This window comes from Peromyscus eremicus, chromosome 5 (genome assembly GCF_949786415.1).
Source record: "Peromyscus eremicus chromosome 5, PerEre_H2_v1, whole genome shotgun sequence".
Classification (NCBI taxonomy): Eukaryota; Metazoa; Chordata; class Mammalia; order Rodentia; family Cricetidae; genus Peromyscus; species Peromyscus eremicus.
In genome coordinates, this window is record NC_081420.1 from 61,668,426 (window position 1) to 61,687,656 (window position 19,231).

The 19,231-nt window shown below is 43.3% G+C and overlaps 1 protein-coding gene across 2 annotated transcripts in view; it reads left to right on the forward strand.

Annotated features, from left to right (window-relative positions):
- Camk1d (calcium/calmodulin dependent protein kinase ID) overlaps nt 1–19,231 on the forward strand; it is a 415,689-nt gene that overhangs the window by 153,789 nt on the left and 242,669 nt on the right. For both annotated transcript variants that reach the window (XM_059263561.1, XM_059263562.1), the window contains exon 2: nt 1,743–1,874. In XM_059263561.1, the coding sequence (XP_059119544.1) occupies nt 1,743–1,874 (132 nt within the window). The remainder of the gene's footprint in view (nt 1–1,742; nt 1,875–19,231) is intronic.

Genomic DNA, 19,231 nt, shown 5'->3' on the forward strand with positions numbered 1-19,231 from the left:
GGATTAACAGTCACAACCTCCTTGGAAGGAGTTCACCTTCTAGCTGTCCTCAAAGGGACAGTGTTTTTACTCTTGGGCTGTCTTGTTATTATCTTGTCACAGTTAGTAGGGGCAGCGTGCCCCAGGAAAAGGGATCTGGAGGACATTTGAGAACAAACAGGCTAGAGTCTGGGACAAGAAAGTCCTTCTCACTCCCAGAGTTCACTTTGAACAAGTTTAAACAGCGTGTGACAATTTCTTAGGGAGTTGAGTGGAAGTCAAAAACGAATGAGTAGACTCTGGTGTAAAATTACCCCTGGTGTGGGAGGCCTGGTCTTTCCCCAGTGAGATTTCTTAGTCTCAACACGGTGCTTACATGGTGGAGGAGGGATCTGGCATCTGTGTGTTCAGGTCTTCTTCACCCTCATTGGGTGACTCTATCCTTGGACAAGAAATGATGAGAAGCACAGATCATGGACTCTGGGCTTGTTCTGAACTGATTTTTTTGGGGGGCCAATCCCCTTGATATTGAGCAGATATCATAGGGACTGTCTGATTCCAAAGATTATTCTGTGAAAATTCTGTTGTGAGACTGTATGTATTTATATTTAATGATGATTGTTTTAAGAGATTCAAGAAGCTTCAGGACATAGCCTTCTGAGTAAATAATTCTACTTAGCAATTCTTTATAGATTTGGGCAGAAGGTTCTTGCTGGAACTTCCCATTTGACTGTTTCATTGAGTGACTATCTTCTGCCCTTAAGGTCTGTATAATTAAATGCAGACCATGAAAATGGACAGACTTCTTGCTTGAGAGTTTATATTCTAGTAGGAACATTATCTCAAAGACTCATAGTCCACTGTACCAAGCAAATACAAATTCCTGTCCCCTTTGGTCCTATCTATGCTTAAGAATATTTTTGTTGGGCTGGAGGGATACCTCAGCCGTTAAAGGCTAGGCTCACAACCAAAAATATAAGAATATCTTTGTTGGTGGCTAAAGGATGTGGGTGCTGTTTCTAGGTAAGGAGAATGCTGTTCCAGACTAAGCATGCCATTGCTGGGGAGAGATGGGCTTTTAGGGTCCACACATCCTGATTACAGTGTGTTTCTCTCTTCTCAAAGAGATGAATTTCTATTTGCAGATGGGCTAATCATCCTCACTGTATGGTCCTTGTTTGTTTGTTTGGAAAGGAAGCTGAAGAATGAAAGATTGCCTAGTCCTACCAGTTAGTATCCAAGTGCCAGTACCTCATGTAGCACTAGCTCCCATTGTAATTACATCCTTACCTATTTATGAGAATTAATTCAGTGTTTGGGAGGTATTCTAGGAAATTCTGTGGGTGAGAGAGCCTATAGGGACTTGGAGAATTTTAGTATCTGACTTTCTGGTCTACATGACCATGCTATGGATACCATTTTTTCTCTGAGGGGGAACCTCTTTAGGGAATGTTCTTGTTGCCTACCACAGGACCCTAACCTGACCATGTTGTATATTAGGGTGCCAAGAGGCACTTCAAAGTAGCCAACCCATGGCAGCCTCCACTGCCCTTATGGTCCTGTGTGGACATCCACCGTCTCTTTGCATTGAGGTATGGTTGTCCACATGTTTTCTTCTAAGGACATTGGGAAGGAGCCCCGCTGGACACAAAATGACAGTAATGATGTGGTCATGCTCCTTGTTACTGTGCTGGAGTTAGAGGGGCCTTTCTGAAACCAAACCCTCCCACCCTGACCCTTCTTTTCTCCCTCTCTGTTCACAGTGGGGCCTTTTCTGAAGTGGTTTTAGCTGAAGAAAAAGCAACTGGGAAACTCTTCGCAGTCAAGTGCATCCCGAAGAAGGCGCTGAAGGGCAAGGAGAGCAGCATCGAGAATGAGATCGCCGTTCTTAGGAAGTAAGTGCTGGGGAGCAGACTCTCCTCCCCATCTTGTCTGAGCATCCTCTGGAGCAAGGATAAGGCCTGGCACGAGGCTGGCTTCACAGGGGTCGGAGAGGTCACCAGCTACTAGCCTGCAGGAAGAAATGGGCCCAGCAGTTGACCTCTGGTACTCATGCAGTGCTCTGAAAATGCTTTCCTGTAGCTCCTGTGTCTTACAGCGTAGCAGTCACTGGAGGGAGGCCTCTCCAAAGGGCACAGTTGTAGGCTGACTTGATTCACCACAGCTGAGTGACACTGGTTGGTTCGAGAGGCCCAGTCTCTCTTATAAAGTAGAACTCAGACCATTCCCATAGTGTAGTGTGCTGAGAATTACAATAACTTTTGCCACTGGTATTGCTTTATTTTTTATAAGGATGTGAAGCTGGCAAGATAAAGCCCTTGTCCAAACCCCTATGTGTATAGTTTATATGTGGCAGAGCTCAGAATATCAATCCCTCTTGTGCTGTTTCTACATTTTGTGATTTCTTACCCCCTTTCTCTGCCACCCACAGCACTGGGCACCCCGGAGTTTCCAAAGAGCTTCACTTATTCATTGAATATTTTCCCTTCTCACGTGTAATAGAACCAAATCAAAATCTCATCCCCTTCAGTACAAGGCCACACGCAAGCCATTCAGATGTGTTCTGACCCCCCCCCCCAACTTTCTCCCATACTCGGATGGTTTTCTACCTGATCACACTCCTTGTACTGTTAGGATTAAATATTTCCACCATATTTTTATGAAGTTTGAAGGAACAAGCCTTATATGGCACCTGCTTTTGCATGTTTGACATCTATCTGAAAATTTTTGAGTTGCTATTAATAAAAGATGTTCAGAATATCCTTGAAATTTTTGGGGTTTGGAATCAGTACATAGCAAGAAATCCAGTCCAGATAAACAAGTAGAATGGGAACAAGCCTTATCTAGGGACCCAAGAAACCACCCACTGTACATCCTTTCCGTACAATCTTTCACTTCATTCCTTCTGGGGCCTACAGTGACCCATGGAACATGCTTTGCCACCCAGCACCGCTGAGGTGGTCAGGACAGTCTGTCCTGTCCTGACCTTTGGGCAACTCAGAGAAGAACACAGACTTGGTATCAGTGTTCCAGAACAAAATAGTCTCCATGGCTTTTAGTGTGAGGATTTGTTTTCACTCATTTGTTGGGTTGGTTTCTATGTTCTTTGGGTTGTCTATTGGAATTAGAGAGTTCTAGGCTGTGCTGCAGAGGATTGTAGGAAATGGTTCTGTAGAGGAGAGTCTGGGAAAACAAAATATTTCCATCAGACAGGAAAATACTGTTAATGAAACATTTATTGAAATGTCCTATTTTCCCATATGAAATCAGTGTTTGAGGAAGAGGTTTGTCACTGGTGACATGAAGTTGTAGATGTGTTACAGACAGTTGACATTTCAGATGGAATTCTCTTTCTAAAGGTTCTACTTTGGACCCAGAGGTTGTCTGGGCTTAGAAATAAAAGAGCCTGGGAATCCATATGCAGTGTTGGAGATCTTTTCCATCCATATGGGCGGTGGGTACAGGTGCAGGCTTTATAAGCTTGTCTTGGTTCATGCCATGAATATTTTGGCTTAATCAGTATCTCCACCCAGTGCCTCAGTAGTAATTACATCTTTAGACAGGGTATTTAAAACCTGGGAGGACGTGGATTTGGAATGATTTGTTTTGATAGCTTCTCACTCTCAGTTGCTGGGAAGCCTAGAGGCATGGACTCTTCTCTCCGGAGTAAAGAACAAAGGAGTGATTTCTCAGGAGATAAGAGTCTGGTTATCGCCTATGCTAGTTTATTTTGTTAATCTTTTGCAAATGATTTACAAGCAGGCTAAGAGGAACTCCACATCACAAACAGCTGAAAGAAAAGTATATGGACTCCAAAGAAAATAGTTTGGCACCATGTTTAGAAGGCTACCATGGTGATGTTCATTCATCGAAGAAATATTTATCAAGTTCCCAGCATGCACCATATCTTAGTTAGGGTTTCTATTGCTATGATGAAACATTGGACCAAAAGCAAGTTGAAGAGGAAAGGGTTTATTTGGCTTACACTTCCAAATTGTAGTCCATCATTGAAGGAAGCCAGGAACTCAAGCAGGGCAGGAACCTGGAGGCAGGAGCTGATGCAGAGGCCTTGGGGGCCAGGGTGCTGCTTACTGACTTATTCCCCATGGCTTGCTCATCCTGCTTTTTTTTTTTTTTTTTTTAGAACCCAGAACCACCAGCCCAGGGATAGCACCACCCACAATGTGTTGAGCCTACCCCCCATCAATCACTAATTAAGAAAATGCCCTATAGCCAGATACTGTGGAGGCATTTTTTGCAATTGAGATTCTCTTCTTTCAGATAACCCTAGCTTGTGTCAAGTTGACATAAAACTAGCACACACCAAGAGGCAGCACTACTGGACATGGAGTTCTTGACATCTGAGATGCCACAGGATAAAGTTATAGATGATTTGATAACAGCATGTCCAGGGGACCCAGGGATGGGCTTGAGGAGAGGTTGCATGGCAGAGGGGCAGCCACGTAAATATATTTTTTCCAGAAAGGCAGATAGACATTCCAATCAGAAGGAGTAACTCAAACGGAAGCTAGGAGACATGGGCTGGATATGTAGTCCAGTGGTAGGTTGCTGCACAGGCCCTGAATTTGATTCCTAGCACTATTGAAAGAAACGAAGAGAAAGAAGAGTTGAGAGAGAGAGAGAGAGAGAGAGAGAGAGAGAGAGAGAGAGAGAGAGAGAGAGAGAAAGAGAAAGAGAGAGAGAGAGAGAAGGAAGGGTATAGGAAGAAGTTAGGAGATGGGAGCCAGGGGGTTATTCTGGGGGAACTGGCTCCTTTGATGAGGTAGAGGGTTTGAGGTGAGGCAAATGGAGACCTAAGTTTGGGAAAAGGTAGGATGGGGGGACATGCTCTAAACTCCGCTTTGGATCTTGGGCTCAGGCAGCAGATATGAGGAGTGATCAGGTTATCAAGAGAGAAGCTATATGATGAGGATTTATAAATGTCCTGTGGCAGAACTTGGAAGGACTGATCGGACAGAGCAGGAGCATGGAGTGAGAACACATAAGAGGTCATGAGGTGTAGAGAAATGAAGGAACGTGTTAAAACAGGGGCTATGGGCTGTACGGAAGAGATGGATATGAAGGTGCTAATAGAGCTGACTAGGAGGTCAGGATTTGGAAGAGACAGAGAGGTGTTGAGGGACAGATAGGAGCTGATGATAATGCTGTGATTTCTGACAGGGGTAACTGGGTGACTGATCACCTTGTTAACTGAGATAAATGATCTATGAGCAGGAAGGTAAGGATGAGTTCTGACTTGGGCATGGTGGATTTGGAGGTCTTGGGGCTATCCAAGTATAGATGACCGATTGACTTTCCAGGGCTGGAACTCATTATAATCTAGGCTTTTGTAGAGACTAAACATTTCTGAAACACATACTAAAATAAATCTTGGGGAAGGGTCTGGAGAGATGGGTTAGTGGTTGCAAGCACTGGCTGCTTTTCCAGAGGACGTGTTCAATTCCCATCCTTCATGTGGTGACTCACAATCTTGTGTAACTTCAGTTCCAAGAGGATCCAATGCCCTCTTCTGGTCTCTGCAAGTACGAGGCAGGCGAGTGGTATGCATACATACATGTAGGTAGAATACCTATACACATAAAATAAAGCAATGAAACAATTAAATATTGGATAATCAATTGATGTGCTCTTCCCTGGGGAAGACTATTTCTCTCAGCTCTCAGCATTCCTAAGTTGTCAGTAGTTCTTTGTGTGGGGTTGACGCCTCCTGGGCTTTCTGCTGTCCTCATTAGGAGGTCAATTGTTATCCTTGTTCAACTCATGTTTAGGCAATTATGTTATGAGACTTGATGGGTGTAGCTTCTGATGTTTCTAGGAGACACACTCTCACAGCAAACTCCCTGATCCTCTGGTTCCTACAACCTTTCCACCCCCTCTTAGCAGTGTTTCCTGAGCCTTTAGGTACCAGAGTTGTATTATAGACATACCCATTGGGACTGGGCTCCACAATTCTGCATTTTGATTGTTTGTGGTTTTCTTTCTTTCTTTCTTTCTTTCTTTCTTTCTTTCTTTCTTTCTTTCTTTCTTTCTTTCTTTCTTTCTTTCTTTCTTTCTTTCTGCTTTGTTTTTTTTGTTTTATTCAAGACAAGCTTTCTCTGTGTAGTTTTGGTGCCTGTCCTGGATCTCGCTCTGTAGACCAGGCTGGCCTCGAACTCACAGAGATTTCTGTCTGGCTCTGCCTCTGGGATTAAAGGCGTGTGCCTCTGCCGCCCAGAAGTTGTGGTTTTCTATAATGCTCTCTGTCTGTTGCAAACAGAAGTTTTCTTGATGAGGGGTGAAGACTACACTTGTCTGTGGGTGTAAGGACAAACATTTAGAATGTAGTTAGGGATTATGCTGGTTTAGAATAGTGGTGGTGGTAGGTTATCCTCCCAGTCCATGAGTTCACTACCTCTGGCTAGTTGGCTAGGTGTCTGGTATCAAACATCATTTCCTTTTTGTTTGAGTGGGCTTTCAGACCATTTAGAGACCTGTTGGTTACCACCCAGGTATGCATGCCACCACTATACCCTTCGGTTTATCGTGCCATGCTGGTCGTTGTTGTGGTTCATAGGCATCATAGGTTTCAAACCTGGGTAGAACTCTTAGTTGCTTTCCTGAAAACACACATACAAGTAACTTTCTAGAGATTGAACAGGTTGTACTTATATATTTAGGAGTGTGTATGTGTGTGTGTGTGTGTGTGTGTGTATTAATAGTTAATGGAAAAAAAGGCTGTGAATTTGAAAAAGAGCAAGGAGGGGTATAAGGGAGGGTTTGAAGGGAGGAAAGGGAAAAAGAAAATGATGTAATTATATTATAATCTCAAAAAAATAAAGGAAATTAAAAAAATTTGTTTCAGCAAAAACTAAAATAAGATAAATCCTGGCACAATTTAACTAGTCATTATAGGTAGGGTCCAAGATAGGCCGCCCATGTCCCCTGGCTGTTTGTGTATTTTCATGCTGTGTTTCATCCAAATGGGCCCATTTAAGAGACTGCTTGTCCTCCTACGTGCTAAGTTTATTGTAGGGTGAGAGATTTATTTATTTCATTGGATAAAAGTAATGCAGCTAATATATCCTAGTGGATGTCTTTGTACTTGCTCTGAAAATAGTTTCAAAATGAATTTTCAACTTGATAAGTAGATATTAACCCAAATTTAGAGGGGGGAAAAAAAGAAGCCTGATAAACATCGTGGCAGGCTGTTGCTATGCAGCAGAGAAAGCCACCCGCCTGACTTTCGGGTTTAGTGGGCTGGATTTATATGATTCATCATGCGCTGTTACAGACAGAGTGGTTAGCTGTGGTCCCGCGAACAGAACATTTTATGCAGTCTGGAATATAACATCGTCAGCACCACTCACCTTAGTTGGATTAGACTTTATGATTTCTGTGGTCTTATTTGCTTGGAGGGCAGCCAGGACTCCAATCTGATTTTAAAGCATCACCTCTAGCAGTTTTCAGGAGCGGGGAGACAAATGCATTAACAGTCTGCAGTAAGATGAGAGGCGAAGAGAGAAGGAGATGTATACAGAAAAGCAAGGGGCAGGAAAAGCAAAAGGGATGTGTCTAGAGCAGCCCCTTGACTAAGACTTGGGGAAACTGAGGCTCGGGTTACTTAAACATGAACTTGTGTCAACGAAACATTGAAATAGTCATTTTTCCAACATGAAGTCAGTGCCTAGGAAAGAAGTTAGTCACAGGTGAAATGAAGTGGTAGATGTGTTTACAGACAGTTGACATTTTAGATGGAATTCTGGATGGGTCCAGAGCCCAACAGATGAATGAAACATGGCCCCCATCTAGATGAATGAAACATGGCCCCCATCCAGATGAATGAAACATGGCACTGGGACTGAGCATGCTGTTCTGATGATTACATTGCAGGCTGCAGATTTTCTTTAGGAAGGGGCCTGGGTAGGAACTTCTTTGAAACTGTGGGTTATCATCACCTTGTCAGCATGGGAAAGCATGCAGTCAGTGATGGTTCTTGTTGTTTGCTCTGATCCACTGGCTATCACTTCCAACTGCTCATTGAAGTTAACTGGGTAGGTTTTAAGAACACATTGATGGGGGCTGGAGAGATGATTCAGCATTAAGAGGGCTTATTACTCATGTTGTCAACTCACAAATGCCCATAAGTCCAGCTCTGACCTCCATGGACACCTGCACTCACTCACACCTACACACCCACACCCACCCACACACACACACATACACACACATACACACACACACACACACACACACACACACACACACACTATGTACACACCCACACATAATCAAAAAATGGAAGGAAGACCGAATTAGCTGTGCCTCTTACTGTGAGGCAGGGATAATCACAAGAGTCCGAGGTGTGTTTGTTTTTTCCTCTGGTGCCTCTTCCTGCCTGTGGTTTTTATTCCCTAAATATTGCAGTCTGGATGGCTCATGTGGGTTAGTTATAGAGTCTCCTTTCTCCATAGCCCTAAATAAATAAGCGTTGATGTGTTGGTCTGATATTGAGCCTCTCCATCTTTAGTCAAGATCTAAACCCCTACATAAGCAATCCTTCATTTTGTGATCTCTGGTTTTCAACTCCCATTCCCCATGTTTCATGTGTACTCTCTGAAAGGAGTAGGTCATTGTTTCTGTCCCCAGTTCAGCTTCAGTATGATACATATGTCCTTCAGCTTGTTCCCCTGAATTGTCCTTGTCTAGGTGAGCCCTTCCCTTTTATATTTCATGGCTCCAATGTCTCCCTGACTCTGACGTCAGGTGTCTTCTTTCTAAGACTATGAAGTTTCCATTTCCAGCCCTGAACTTAGAAGCATGGTGCTGACCATGGAAGCAAGAAGTAGAGATACCCCCAATGAGTTTGGAAGGTTAGAAATAATGGAGGGATGGGTGCTGATTGGAGAGTTTAGGGCCCATTCTCTCTGGCTTTGCAGACCATATTAGTCAGGGATCTCTAGAGAAACAACCAATGGATTATGTGTAGAAATACAGAGAGATTTAGGAGGAGGGATTGGCTCATGCAATCATGGAAGCCAATTACAGAGAAGTTCACCTGTTGTCTGCAACCTGGAGACTCAGGGTAATTCAGTCCACAGCCAAAGATCAGGGAGTCAGATGAACCATGGTTTAACTTAGTTAAAACTGACGGGGAATGCCAATGTCTCAGACCTGCCTATTAGTTCTGTTGTAGCTGTCGAGGAATAGAGTGGTACCCACTACTTTGTTGAGTCTGATCTAGAAACATACACACACGCCCCTAAACACTACCTTACCAGCTTTCCAGGCATCTCTTGACCTAGTCAAGTTGACATATAAGACATAATACCCTGAGCATGTGGATGGCAAGTCCATCAACCAGTACATAGTACTCTAGAAGAGGCAGGTTGGGGTTGGAGCTGATTCTCCCACAGCAACAGAGTGAACTTAAGTCATGTGAGCAGAGCTTGGCTGCTCCCACCACCTTTCCTTCTATATATATGACTCTGTAGGTGTTAAGAGCAGTGGGAGAACGGTGTGCTTCTGCATGGTCTGTGAAGCTGGGCTGCTTGTTTGCATGCTCATTCCTGTGTTAGCTCCCAGTCTCCTGATGGACGCAATTACTTGAGGAGCTAGCTCTCGTGTGGACCAGGCTTTGGTTAAATTCCTCTTGTAGCACATCTTGGCAAATATTTTCTCCCTTTTTCTGTAAACTTACTTAGCTAATGATTTATACAAATGCCATTTAAATGATTCTCAGAAAGTGTGTGTGTGTATCTTGTAGCATAGCGTGTGCCTTTAAAAAAACATCAAAATAGCTTTCCTTGGAGAATCAGTTCCATGAAAGGTTAAGTACAAAGAGTTCTTAGAGAGACAAGGATGGTCAGCATAGGAATCAAAATAAATACACACGTGCTTCACTCTCGCTTTTCTACTCAGCTCTGGGTTGTGTATCCTCCATCCTGCTTTGGGCATTATTTATATGAGTAGACGGATTATTTTAGTAAACTCTAAATTCAGGATTCTTATTGGGTGATTCAAATAGTTGTTTACCATTTTATCGTAGTATTATTTTTTAAATTAATTTAATTTAATGTGTATGGGTGCTTTTTGCCTGCATGCATGTCTGTGTACCAAGTGTGTACCTGGTACTTATGAGGGCCACAAGAGGGCAGCTGATCCCTTGGAACTAGAGTTGCAGATGGTTGTGAGCCACCAAGTGGGTGCTGGGGATTGAACCCAGGTCCTCTAGAAGGACAGTGCACTTAACTGCCGACTCATCTCTTCAGGCCCTTGTCCATAATTTTAGTGCTCTATAAGCAAAACTCTTTTTCTCAGGCTTGGAAATTAAGGTCAGAGGTCAAAGCCAGGTTTGGGGAGATGAACACTAAAATAACTTTTTCTGTAATAATAATGGTATGTAATTTGATAAATCTTATTTCATATCCATTTTTTAAGGCACTTGCGGTTTTCTTTCATCGGCATTTAGAAAATGGTTTTGAGTGTATGACACAGACAGGTGAGAGGTGTCACTTGGGAATCTAAACACATACAAGGATATTAAACAGATATTAAACAGATGCATTGCTGTAATAGTAGCAGGGTACTATACTGGGCTATTGTTCTTGTTGAATGGACTAGTGAGCTAAAGTTCCACATATATGTACATATGTATATTTGCATATGCAAATATGCTGTATGTATGTGACATATTCATGTATTTTAAGTGTATCTCATTTTGTTATACCTCTCTATGAAATACTAAAACATCCTTTATGCCTCATAAACACATCCTTGCTTCTATTAAAATGTCTGTTGTCTGGAGTACCCAAAGAAGATGAGGTATATGAAAAGCATTTTAACATTTTCAGATATTAGGCATCATGTAAACATAGGCTCTCCCACCCTGTTCTCTTAGAAAAGCTTCTGTTTCTTTGAGTGGAAACTGCTCTGTCTGTCCATCTTGTAGAAACCGAGGTGCCAAGTGTGCAGTTTTGTGAGCAGGGCAGCCAGGAAGAGAGTGGAGCTCTCTCTTGTAGAGCTCCTCTGTCTTTAGAGTCCCAAACCTTCCCCTCTAGTGGGTCACTGTGTGACTTGAACAGCCTTACAAGAACTTTCAGGAAACCCGTCTTATGACACCCAATGAATAGTAAGACATAAACGCCCATAAGTTCAGTTATGACTGATGATGTTCAGGTCAGACTACAAATGTTTGTCCTGATCCAGCGTACTGGAATTCAGAACAATGTAGACATATCATTTGTGGGTTTCAGTACGAATGTTCTCCCTTCATCAAGATTTAGAGCTAGCTAAAATTTCTATAAACACTTCACCATAAACCAATGAAGGAGATGTTGATGGCCACATTTTACCAATGAGGAACTAGACTTAACATAATTAGTCATAGGACACACGAGGTCTACCCCAAGCTTTCTGTCTCAGGTTGGCTTCTAGCTAGCATCTGACGCCATGTTGTCTCTTAAGGAAGAGGCCACATATTGATATAGTCAATGATGCTCATGAATTGTATAATAACAAATCTCTTCCCATAACTTGTCATGTGACAGAGAAGCAAGATATAATACTGATGAAGACCTGAGAGTTTACCTGAATAAGTTTGCATGTAGTATCTCTCCTTAGAAGTTTCCAGACCTTGGGCAAGTTGTTTCAACCCAAGTGTCCTTGGTCCATAAGGGAGATGGTGTTAGTATTCTCTCTCATGGATGCTGTAGGATTTTTTTTTGGTAGAGGTGTTCATTTGTTTTTGTAGTACAGAGGCTCAAATCTGAGGCCTTGTATGTGATAGTCAGGTGTTTACCCCGGTGCTTCAGCTCCAGCTCCTGCCGGAGGGATTAAAGACTCATGGATGCAAGGCCTTGAGAACACAGTCTGTCTGGCATATTGGGTGGACTCTGTAAACGTTTCCTTTCTATGTTATGCTTATATGTAGGGGAATATCTGGCTAGGCTGTGGGACTAAGGGGAAGGTGCCTTCCCGGAAGTTGTCCCACTCAAGTTTTATCTCCAAAGGCTCCCTTTGGAGCACAGGCATGTCCTGATGCCACAAAATACAGTGCCAGCAGGGATAAGGTGGCTGTCCCTCTCAAAGAGAGAAGTGTAGTAGAGTTGTAGACTTGTCAAGAATGTGTTGGCCTTACTATTTTTCTCACTGAAAAGCTCTTATGAAAACATTCCATGTGTTAACGTCTGCTTTTAATGTGAGCTGCTGAGTGTTAGAACTAGAAAATGAGCTTGAAGTGTGGTTCTACTGACTTCAGGACAAATAAACAGGCCCAGAAAGATGGAGCAGCTTGCCCCAGGGCACAGAATAAACTTGGGCAGATGTGGAGCCCAAGTGGTTTCTAGACTTTTAATTTAGAATGGTTTCCATGGAACCACACCACTTCTCTTTGTTGAGCATCTTTCAGAAGAATACAAGAAAATAACTTTTCAAAAAAAAAAAAAAGGAAGAAGAAAGGAAGGAAGGAAGGAAGGAAAGAAAATAACCAGGCGTTATGGCACACGCCTTTAATCCTAGCATTTGGGAGGCTGATGCAAGTGGATCTCTGCGAGTTGGAAGCCAGCTTGGTCTACACAGTGAGTTCCAGGACATCCAAGGCTACATAGTGAGACACTGTCTCAAAAAATAACTTTCCCTCATCTTTAAAAGCCCCCTGGCATGTTGGCAAAGCCTCAGAAATCTATCCCAGCAACTCGTCTGGGTTCTAACATGGGACACTGAATCTGGTTTCTGAAGTTCCTCTGGCAGTTGAATTAGAGGTGCTGTTCTCTCTGACTTCTCCCATTAGGGTGGGGCAGTGTCACAGGGGCCTCTAGAGTTACTCTACTGTCTGCCGCCTGTGGTCCTCCAATACTCCTGAGAAAGGAGATCCAAGGTCAGCCCAGAGCCCGACTTAATGATTCAACATGGGAAAGGCTTCCTTCCCATTTCAGGTCCACATGATGGGCCCCCATCTTTTCCACTGCCTTATCAACAGAATGAAATTCATGAGGAAATAAGGCAGGCTGTGGAATTATCTGGAAAATAGGGGAAATGTTACTCTTGTATTAGATCCTAATCCTAGAGAAGCTTCCATCAGGCTGTGTGCCAAGATTTCTGCACTGTGTTAAGTTCTTACTCCACCATCAGTTAGGCCTACCTTCCCAGCTGCCACTGTATCACATGGCTTTGTTCTGAGGGAAGTCCTACCAGAACTAAACTGATAACACCCCATCAGCGTGTTTTCACAGCCAGGGAATCTGGTGGAGCTCTGTGGGAATACAACTCAATTTCAACCCAAGGATATATTCTTTTTGGTTTTTTTTCCAAGTTGGGGCTCAGAGGACGGCTCAGTGACCAGAGCACTTGCTGCACAGCATGAGGACCCGAATTAGATCTTCAATACTCACATGAAAAGCCAGGCTTGGTGGCCTGCGTCTGTAACCCTGACACTGGGAGTTGAGGATGGGGAGAGGTGTATGTCTGGGGCTCACTGGCCTGCCAGTCTAGCAGAAACTGACATGATAGGTGTATTGAGAAACTCTCTCAACAAGTCAAGTTGGAAATGACAGAAGACAGCAGAAGTTGACCACTGGCTTCCACATGTACATGTGCAGGCGAGCACATCTGCACATACATACATGTATAAACACGTGCACACCCCCCCATTAACCCCCCACATGATGCTTTTGCTTCAAAATCCAATGAGGAGTCTCACTAGAATAGCCGATACTGGAGTGAAAACCTGTTTCGGTAGTTTTACTTTTTCAACCTAGAAAAATTTACATATTTCTGTCTTAAAACATTGTCTTGGAGGAAAATTTCATGGCTTCTTGAGCAGGCTGCCTGGTCCCCAGAACTAGAAAGTTGTCAGGTGACTCAGCTGCCCTTTCCCGAGTACTCCATACATCTCGTATTGTGTACTAAACCTTGGAAGGCAAGCTAGAGTGGTGGCCCATACCTGTACTCTGCAGGCTGAAGCAGGGGGATTGGTCTATGTAGTGAATTCTAAGCCATCTGAGGCTACACAGGGAGACCTGAATCAAACAAAATAAAACAAACACTTGGGGGGCAGATCTGTTTGCAGCCTCTCCTCCTCCTGTCTGATTCTGCTAAAGCTCGTGTTTAAAAACTGTTGATTGGGTAGCAGATGGAACCCTAGATCTCACGGATGCCAAGCTTGTGCTGTACCACTGGGCTTCACCACTCACCATGTCTAGACCCCGCTGTGGTTTGGCCTTGTATTCGTCAAATTCAGAACAGGTCATTTTGTAGGTGGGACTGCTTTTTCTGGATATTTTAAGATATCAGCAGAATGGCTGAAACTTTGGTAGACGTGTTCTGAGGCCCAGTGTGGAACTCTCACTGCTTTGCCTGCCTCTCACTTTTAATTATTGTGGAGTGCTTCAATTCTTAAAATGCCATGGAAGGCCGGGCGGCCAGTGGCACACGCCTTTAATCCTAGCACTCGCGAAGGCAGAGGCAGGAGGATCTCTGTGAATTCGAGGCCAGCCTGGGCTACAGAGTGAGATCCAGGACAGGCACTAAAACTACACAGAGAAACCCTGTCTCAAAAAAGAAAGAGAGAGAGAGAGAGAGAGAGAGAGAGAGAGAGAGAGAGAGAGAGAGAGAGAGAGAGAGAGAGAGCGCCATGGAAGATTACAGACTATGGTTGGTGAGCTACATTTCATGCACCAGCAATATTCATGAGAAAGTTGGTCACTGAATTTCTTAAAAGAGTCTGTCCGATCAACAGCATTTCCTCTCTAAAATGGCCATTTAAGTGATAGAGTTTCAATAATCATTTAGGTGGTAGAGTTTCATTATGCAGACTGGAGTACATTAGCTCATGGAAGCAATTTGTTTGGGGAGCAATCATTAAATCATTACATCGATTATTAGTGATACTCAATATATCTTCCAAGAGGCAAGATCATGTGCCTCTTTAAAAGGTAATTGAAAGAGTTTTCTCTTGGAAGGACTGTAGTGTCAATGGGAATAGAAACTTCTGAATGGAAACAGTTGTGAAGAAACAGGTTGTGAAGCCATGCTCAGGAAATAGGCCGGGATATTTCACAATATTGCTGCTGAACTGGAGGAGCAGATGCTCAGCAGCAATGTGAGTTCCTCGAGTATGTATGGACTCCAGAATCTTCTCTCCTGGGGGGTTTGCTTAGTGTGCACAGAGGATTACCTTTCCAGCATCAAAACTCTTGATTTCTTCACCTAAGTCATAATTATTTGACATAAAACAACACAGTATCAGCATGTTTCTTAGAATCCCTCTGCCCAGATCTTAAACTAACATATAGCATAATGCATTCTATGATAACATTTTCCCCATATTTCTCTCCCTTATTCCACCTGCCCTTCTCTCTTCTGGGTTGTTTTTGAGTTGGAGAAGAGGCACAGGTCTCACTGTGCATTCCAGACCGATTCGATCTCAGGATCCTTCGGCCACAGTCCCTGAATGCTGGGATTACAGGCGTTCAGTGCCATGCCTAGCTCTTGTGGTATCTTGCAGGATGATTTCACATGTATGCAGATGGTGGAGCAGAGGCTTTCTTACAGCCGGACCACTGTGGAAGTGCCTGATCTTGGAGGCTTAACAGGGTTGGCCTCGTAGTACTTAGATTGTAGATCTTATTCATTATTCTGAGCTGTTCACTTAGGATTCAAATCCAGTTGGAGATTTTTTTTTCCTATTAATCTTAACAATTGCATGGTGAAAGTAAGTTTTATAATACTTTCATAATTACTTTTGATTGTAAAACCTACCTAGGAAAGGAAATACTGAGTTCTTGAAGCCAGTGAATGTCCACACTTTTTTACCTGAGTAGCTACGGTGACTACGCTGGGAACCATCTTCCAAGAGGCTACAAGTGCCTTTAAAAATGTTTATGAGCTAGCTCAGTGGGTAAAAGGCACTTGTTAAAAACACTGACAACCTGCAAGTTGTTCTCTGACCTCCACACACATAAACAAACAGAACAAATATTAAATGTAAAGTTTTGGGGCTGAAGATAACGCTCACTTTGAGAGCATTTGCCGCTCGTGCAGAGGACCTGGGTTCAGTTCCTAGCACCTGCATGGTGGCTCACAACCATCTAATTCCAGTTTCAGGGACTGAATGCCCTCTTCTGGTTTCTGTGTGCACTCTGTGCACAGAGTGTATGTATACAAGCAAAACACATAACATAAATTCTGTAAATCTTTTTTTAAAGATATTTATTTATGAATGGTTTACTCTCATGTGTGTAGGTGCAGCACATGAGTGTGTGGTGCCCCTGGAGATCAAAAGAGAGTATCAGATCCCCTGGAACTGGAGTTGTAGATGATTGTGATCCACCACGTGTGTGCTGGGAATCTGACCTGGGTCCTTTGTAAGAGCATCAAGTGCTTTTAACCACGGAGTCTTCTCTCCAGGCCCCCCAAAAATAATCTTAAATGTATAGATTTTTAAAATTTGTCTGATAGCTCAAATTCTAAATAATTTAGATTTGTCTTTTAATTGCACCAAGTAGGAGTTTTTAAATCCATCTTCATATGTTAATGTTCTAATCCCCAGGGTGATGGTGTCAGGCTTCAGTGAAGTGAAGAGATTCTAAGGACTCCAGCCTACTGAATTGTAGATGTAACCATCTTATTAAATAAGAAACACAGAACCAATGCAGAGATGAAAGCCCAAGAGGTCAGAGTAATAGCTAAGCGCTAAAAACCTTACCCTTCACTGCCACTGCTATCTTCCTCAGCAAGAGACCTACATCCTGTGTGTTTGTCTTTTTTATAGACTTTCTATTCTGCCTTCTCATTGGTTGTAAACCCAACCACATGACCTCCTCATCACTGCCTATCTGTACAGACTTCCAGGTCTTCTATGGTTGGTATTGAGATTAAAGGCGTGTGTCTCCATGCTGGCTGTATCCTTGAACACAACAGAGATCCGCCTAGCTCTGCCTTCCAAGAGCTGGGATTAAAGGTATGCACCACCACCGCCCAGTTTCTGCTATGGCTTGCTATTAGCTCGGACCCCCAGGCAACTTTACTTATTAACATACAAATAAAATCACATTTCAGTACAATTAAAATATCACCATACTGAAAGATTAGGGAGCTAGTAAAAAGCAACTCCAGAGAGCTAACTAGATGCTTCTGCCATGTGAGGACATAACCAGAATCCACTGGCTAGGAACCAGAAAACAGGCCTGCCTTATACCCAGGGTCTACTGGCACCTTGATCTCGGGCTTTCCAATTTCTAGAAGGTAGGAGGTACATTCCTGTGCCTCATAATCCTCCCAGCATATGGTACTGAATTATAGCACCTTGAACATACCATGGTTGACGCCGTGTTACCCTCCTCATGGTGTGTTCCCAAATCCCTTCAATCCTTCTTGTCTCCCGCCTCCATTCACCTCTGTAAGCTTTACAAGGATGAGGGTGGGTGGTGCTGTGGATCTCCTCCCAGCAGGCCCTTCACATCATCTCTCCTGAAATGCTGCTATTCTGTCCTGGTCGGGTGCCTGTGCTGGGATCTGGGCCAGATGGTCTTCTGTTCAGTCACACCAGCATCCTTTGGGAGCCTGTGAGGGATAAAGATGCTCTGTCCTCACCCTCGAGTCTAGGAACTGGAGCCTAGTTATAAAAAGATCCTCTACCAGGCTTGTTTACCCTTTTGGCTTTGTGACAGGAGTCACCTTCCATGGTCACTATCAAGAACCGCGTAGTTGAACTAAGGGCAACAACAATAAATTGCAAAATCATCTCTTAATGTTTTAAATGAAGCTCTGATTTTCTGTCTGTGGGTTGTATCCAGAGCTCTACTTGACTTTGTGGCTCAGGTTGGACATACCTGCAAGACGCTTAGGAGATCTTTTGCATGTTTACTCCTGATCAGGAGGCATTCGTGCTGAGTCCTGGGGTGGCTGACCGCCCTGTTCCCTCAGTTCCAGCAGCTTCTGGCATTTTCCTCTGCTGCGACATTTGCCAGCATGTAGAGTGATGGTGCCTGCTTGCTTATGTTTCTTCTCTGTCAGATTTGAAGCTCTCTGAGAAGAGAGGCGATAAACCTGAGGGTCATAAATATTTCTTGTACCTGACAAAGTCCTTGTCAAATAGTAGGTGCTTAGTATATATACATACATACATATACATATATACACACACATATGTATATATATGTGTGTGTGTGTGTGAATTGTACCAGTTCCCAAGAGGGAAAATTGAGGAAATAAACAACTAGTCCCTCTTCTCTGTTAAAATAAAAATGCTTTACTTGAGGCCTGTTACGATGTTTCCGGCCTGAAATCCTAGCACCAGGGAGGATAAGGCAGAAGGATGGAGAGTTGGAGGCAGCCTTAGTTACACGGCTGTAAAGCCACAAGGCCCTGTACCAGACCCAGCGCTACCACAACACAAAACAACCACTTCCCTGACTTCCTTTCCTTGCGTGCATGCAACTGTCAAGTGTTTTGAAACTATGCACGTGTATCCTAACACAAGTATTTTGAGAGCAGTACATTTGTACTCATTTCACAGATGAAAATAGCACTGAAAAAAAATGAAGGAAAGACTAGTTTAATCCAATATAACCCCGACAGCAGGCTGGGAGTATAGCGGTAAGTATACATGGGCAACTGGGCCGAGGCTCTGAATTCCATTACACGTTAAAAACACAAAAAAGAAAACCAAAAAACCTTTCTAACAGAAGTGACCCAGAATTTTCCGTTTTATTGTTGACCCTTAGGTGAGACATGGAATACACATTTTAAAAACTCACTTTTAAAATTTAGACCACAAAGGGAGATTTGTAAAGAGCAGTTAAAGACATCCCCATAGTTGAAATATTCTGCTTGGTATTTGGCTCTTCTGTTCCCCCGCCCCGTGTGTGTGTGTGTGTGTGTGTGTGTGTGTGTGTGTGTGTGTGTGTGTGTATACTCATGTGTGGAGTATCTTCCTCTATTCTCCACCTTAATTGTTTTTTAAATATTTGTTTATTTATGTATACATATATTTGCCCATCTTATCTGTATGTGTATGTGCACAATGTATGTGCAGGAGCTGAGGAGGTCAAAAGAGGGTATTGGGTCCTCTAGGACTGGAGTTATAGGCAGTTGTGAGCCACTATGTAGGTGCTGGAAACTGAACCTGGGTCCTCCAAGAGAGCAGGAAGCACTCTTAACCACTGAACCATCTCCAGCCTGTCCACCTTATTTTTTTTAAGACAGGGTCTCTCACTGAACCTGGAGCTCTTGGTTTCACTGAGGCTGGCTGGTC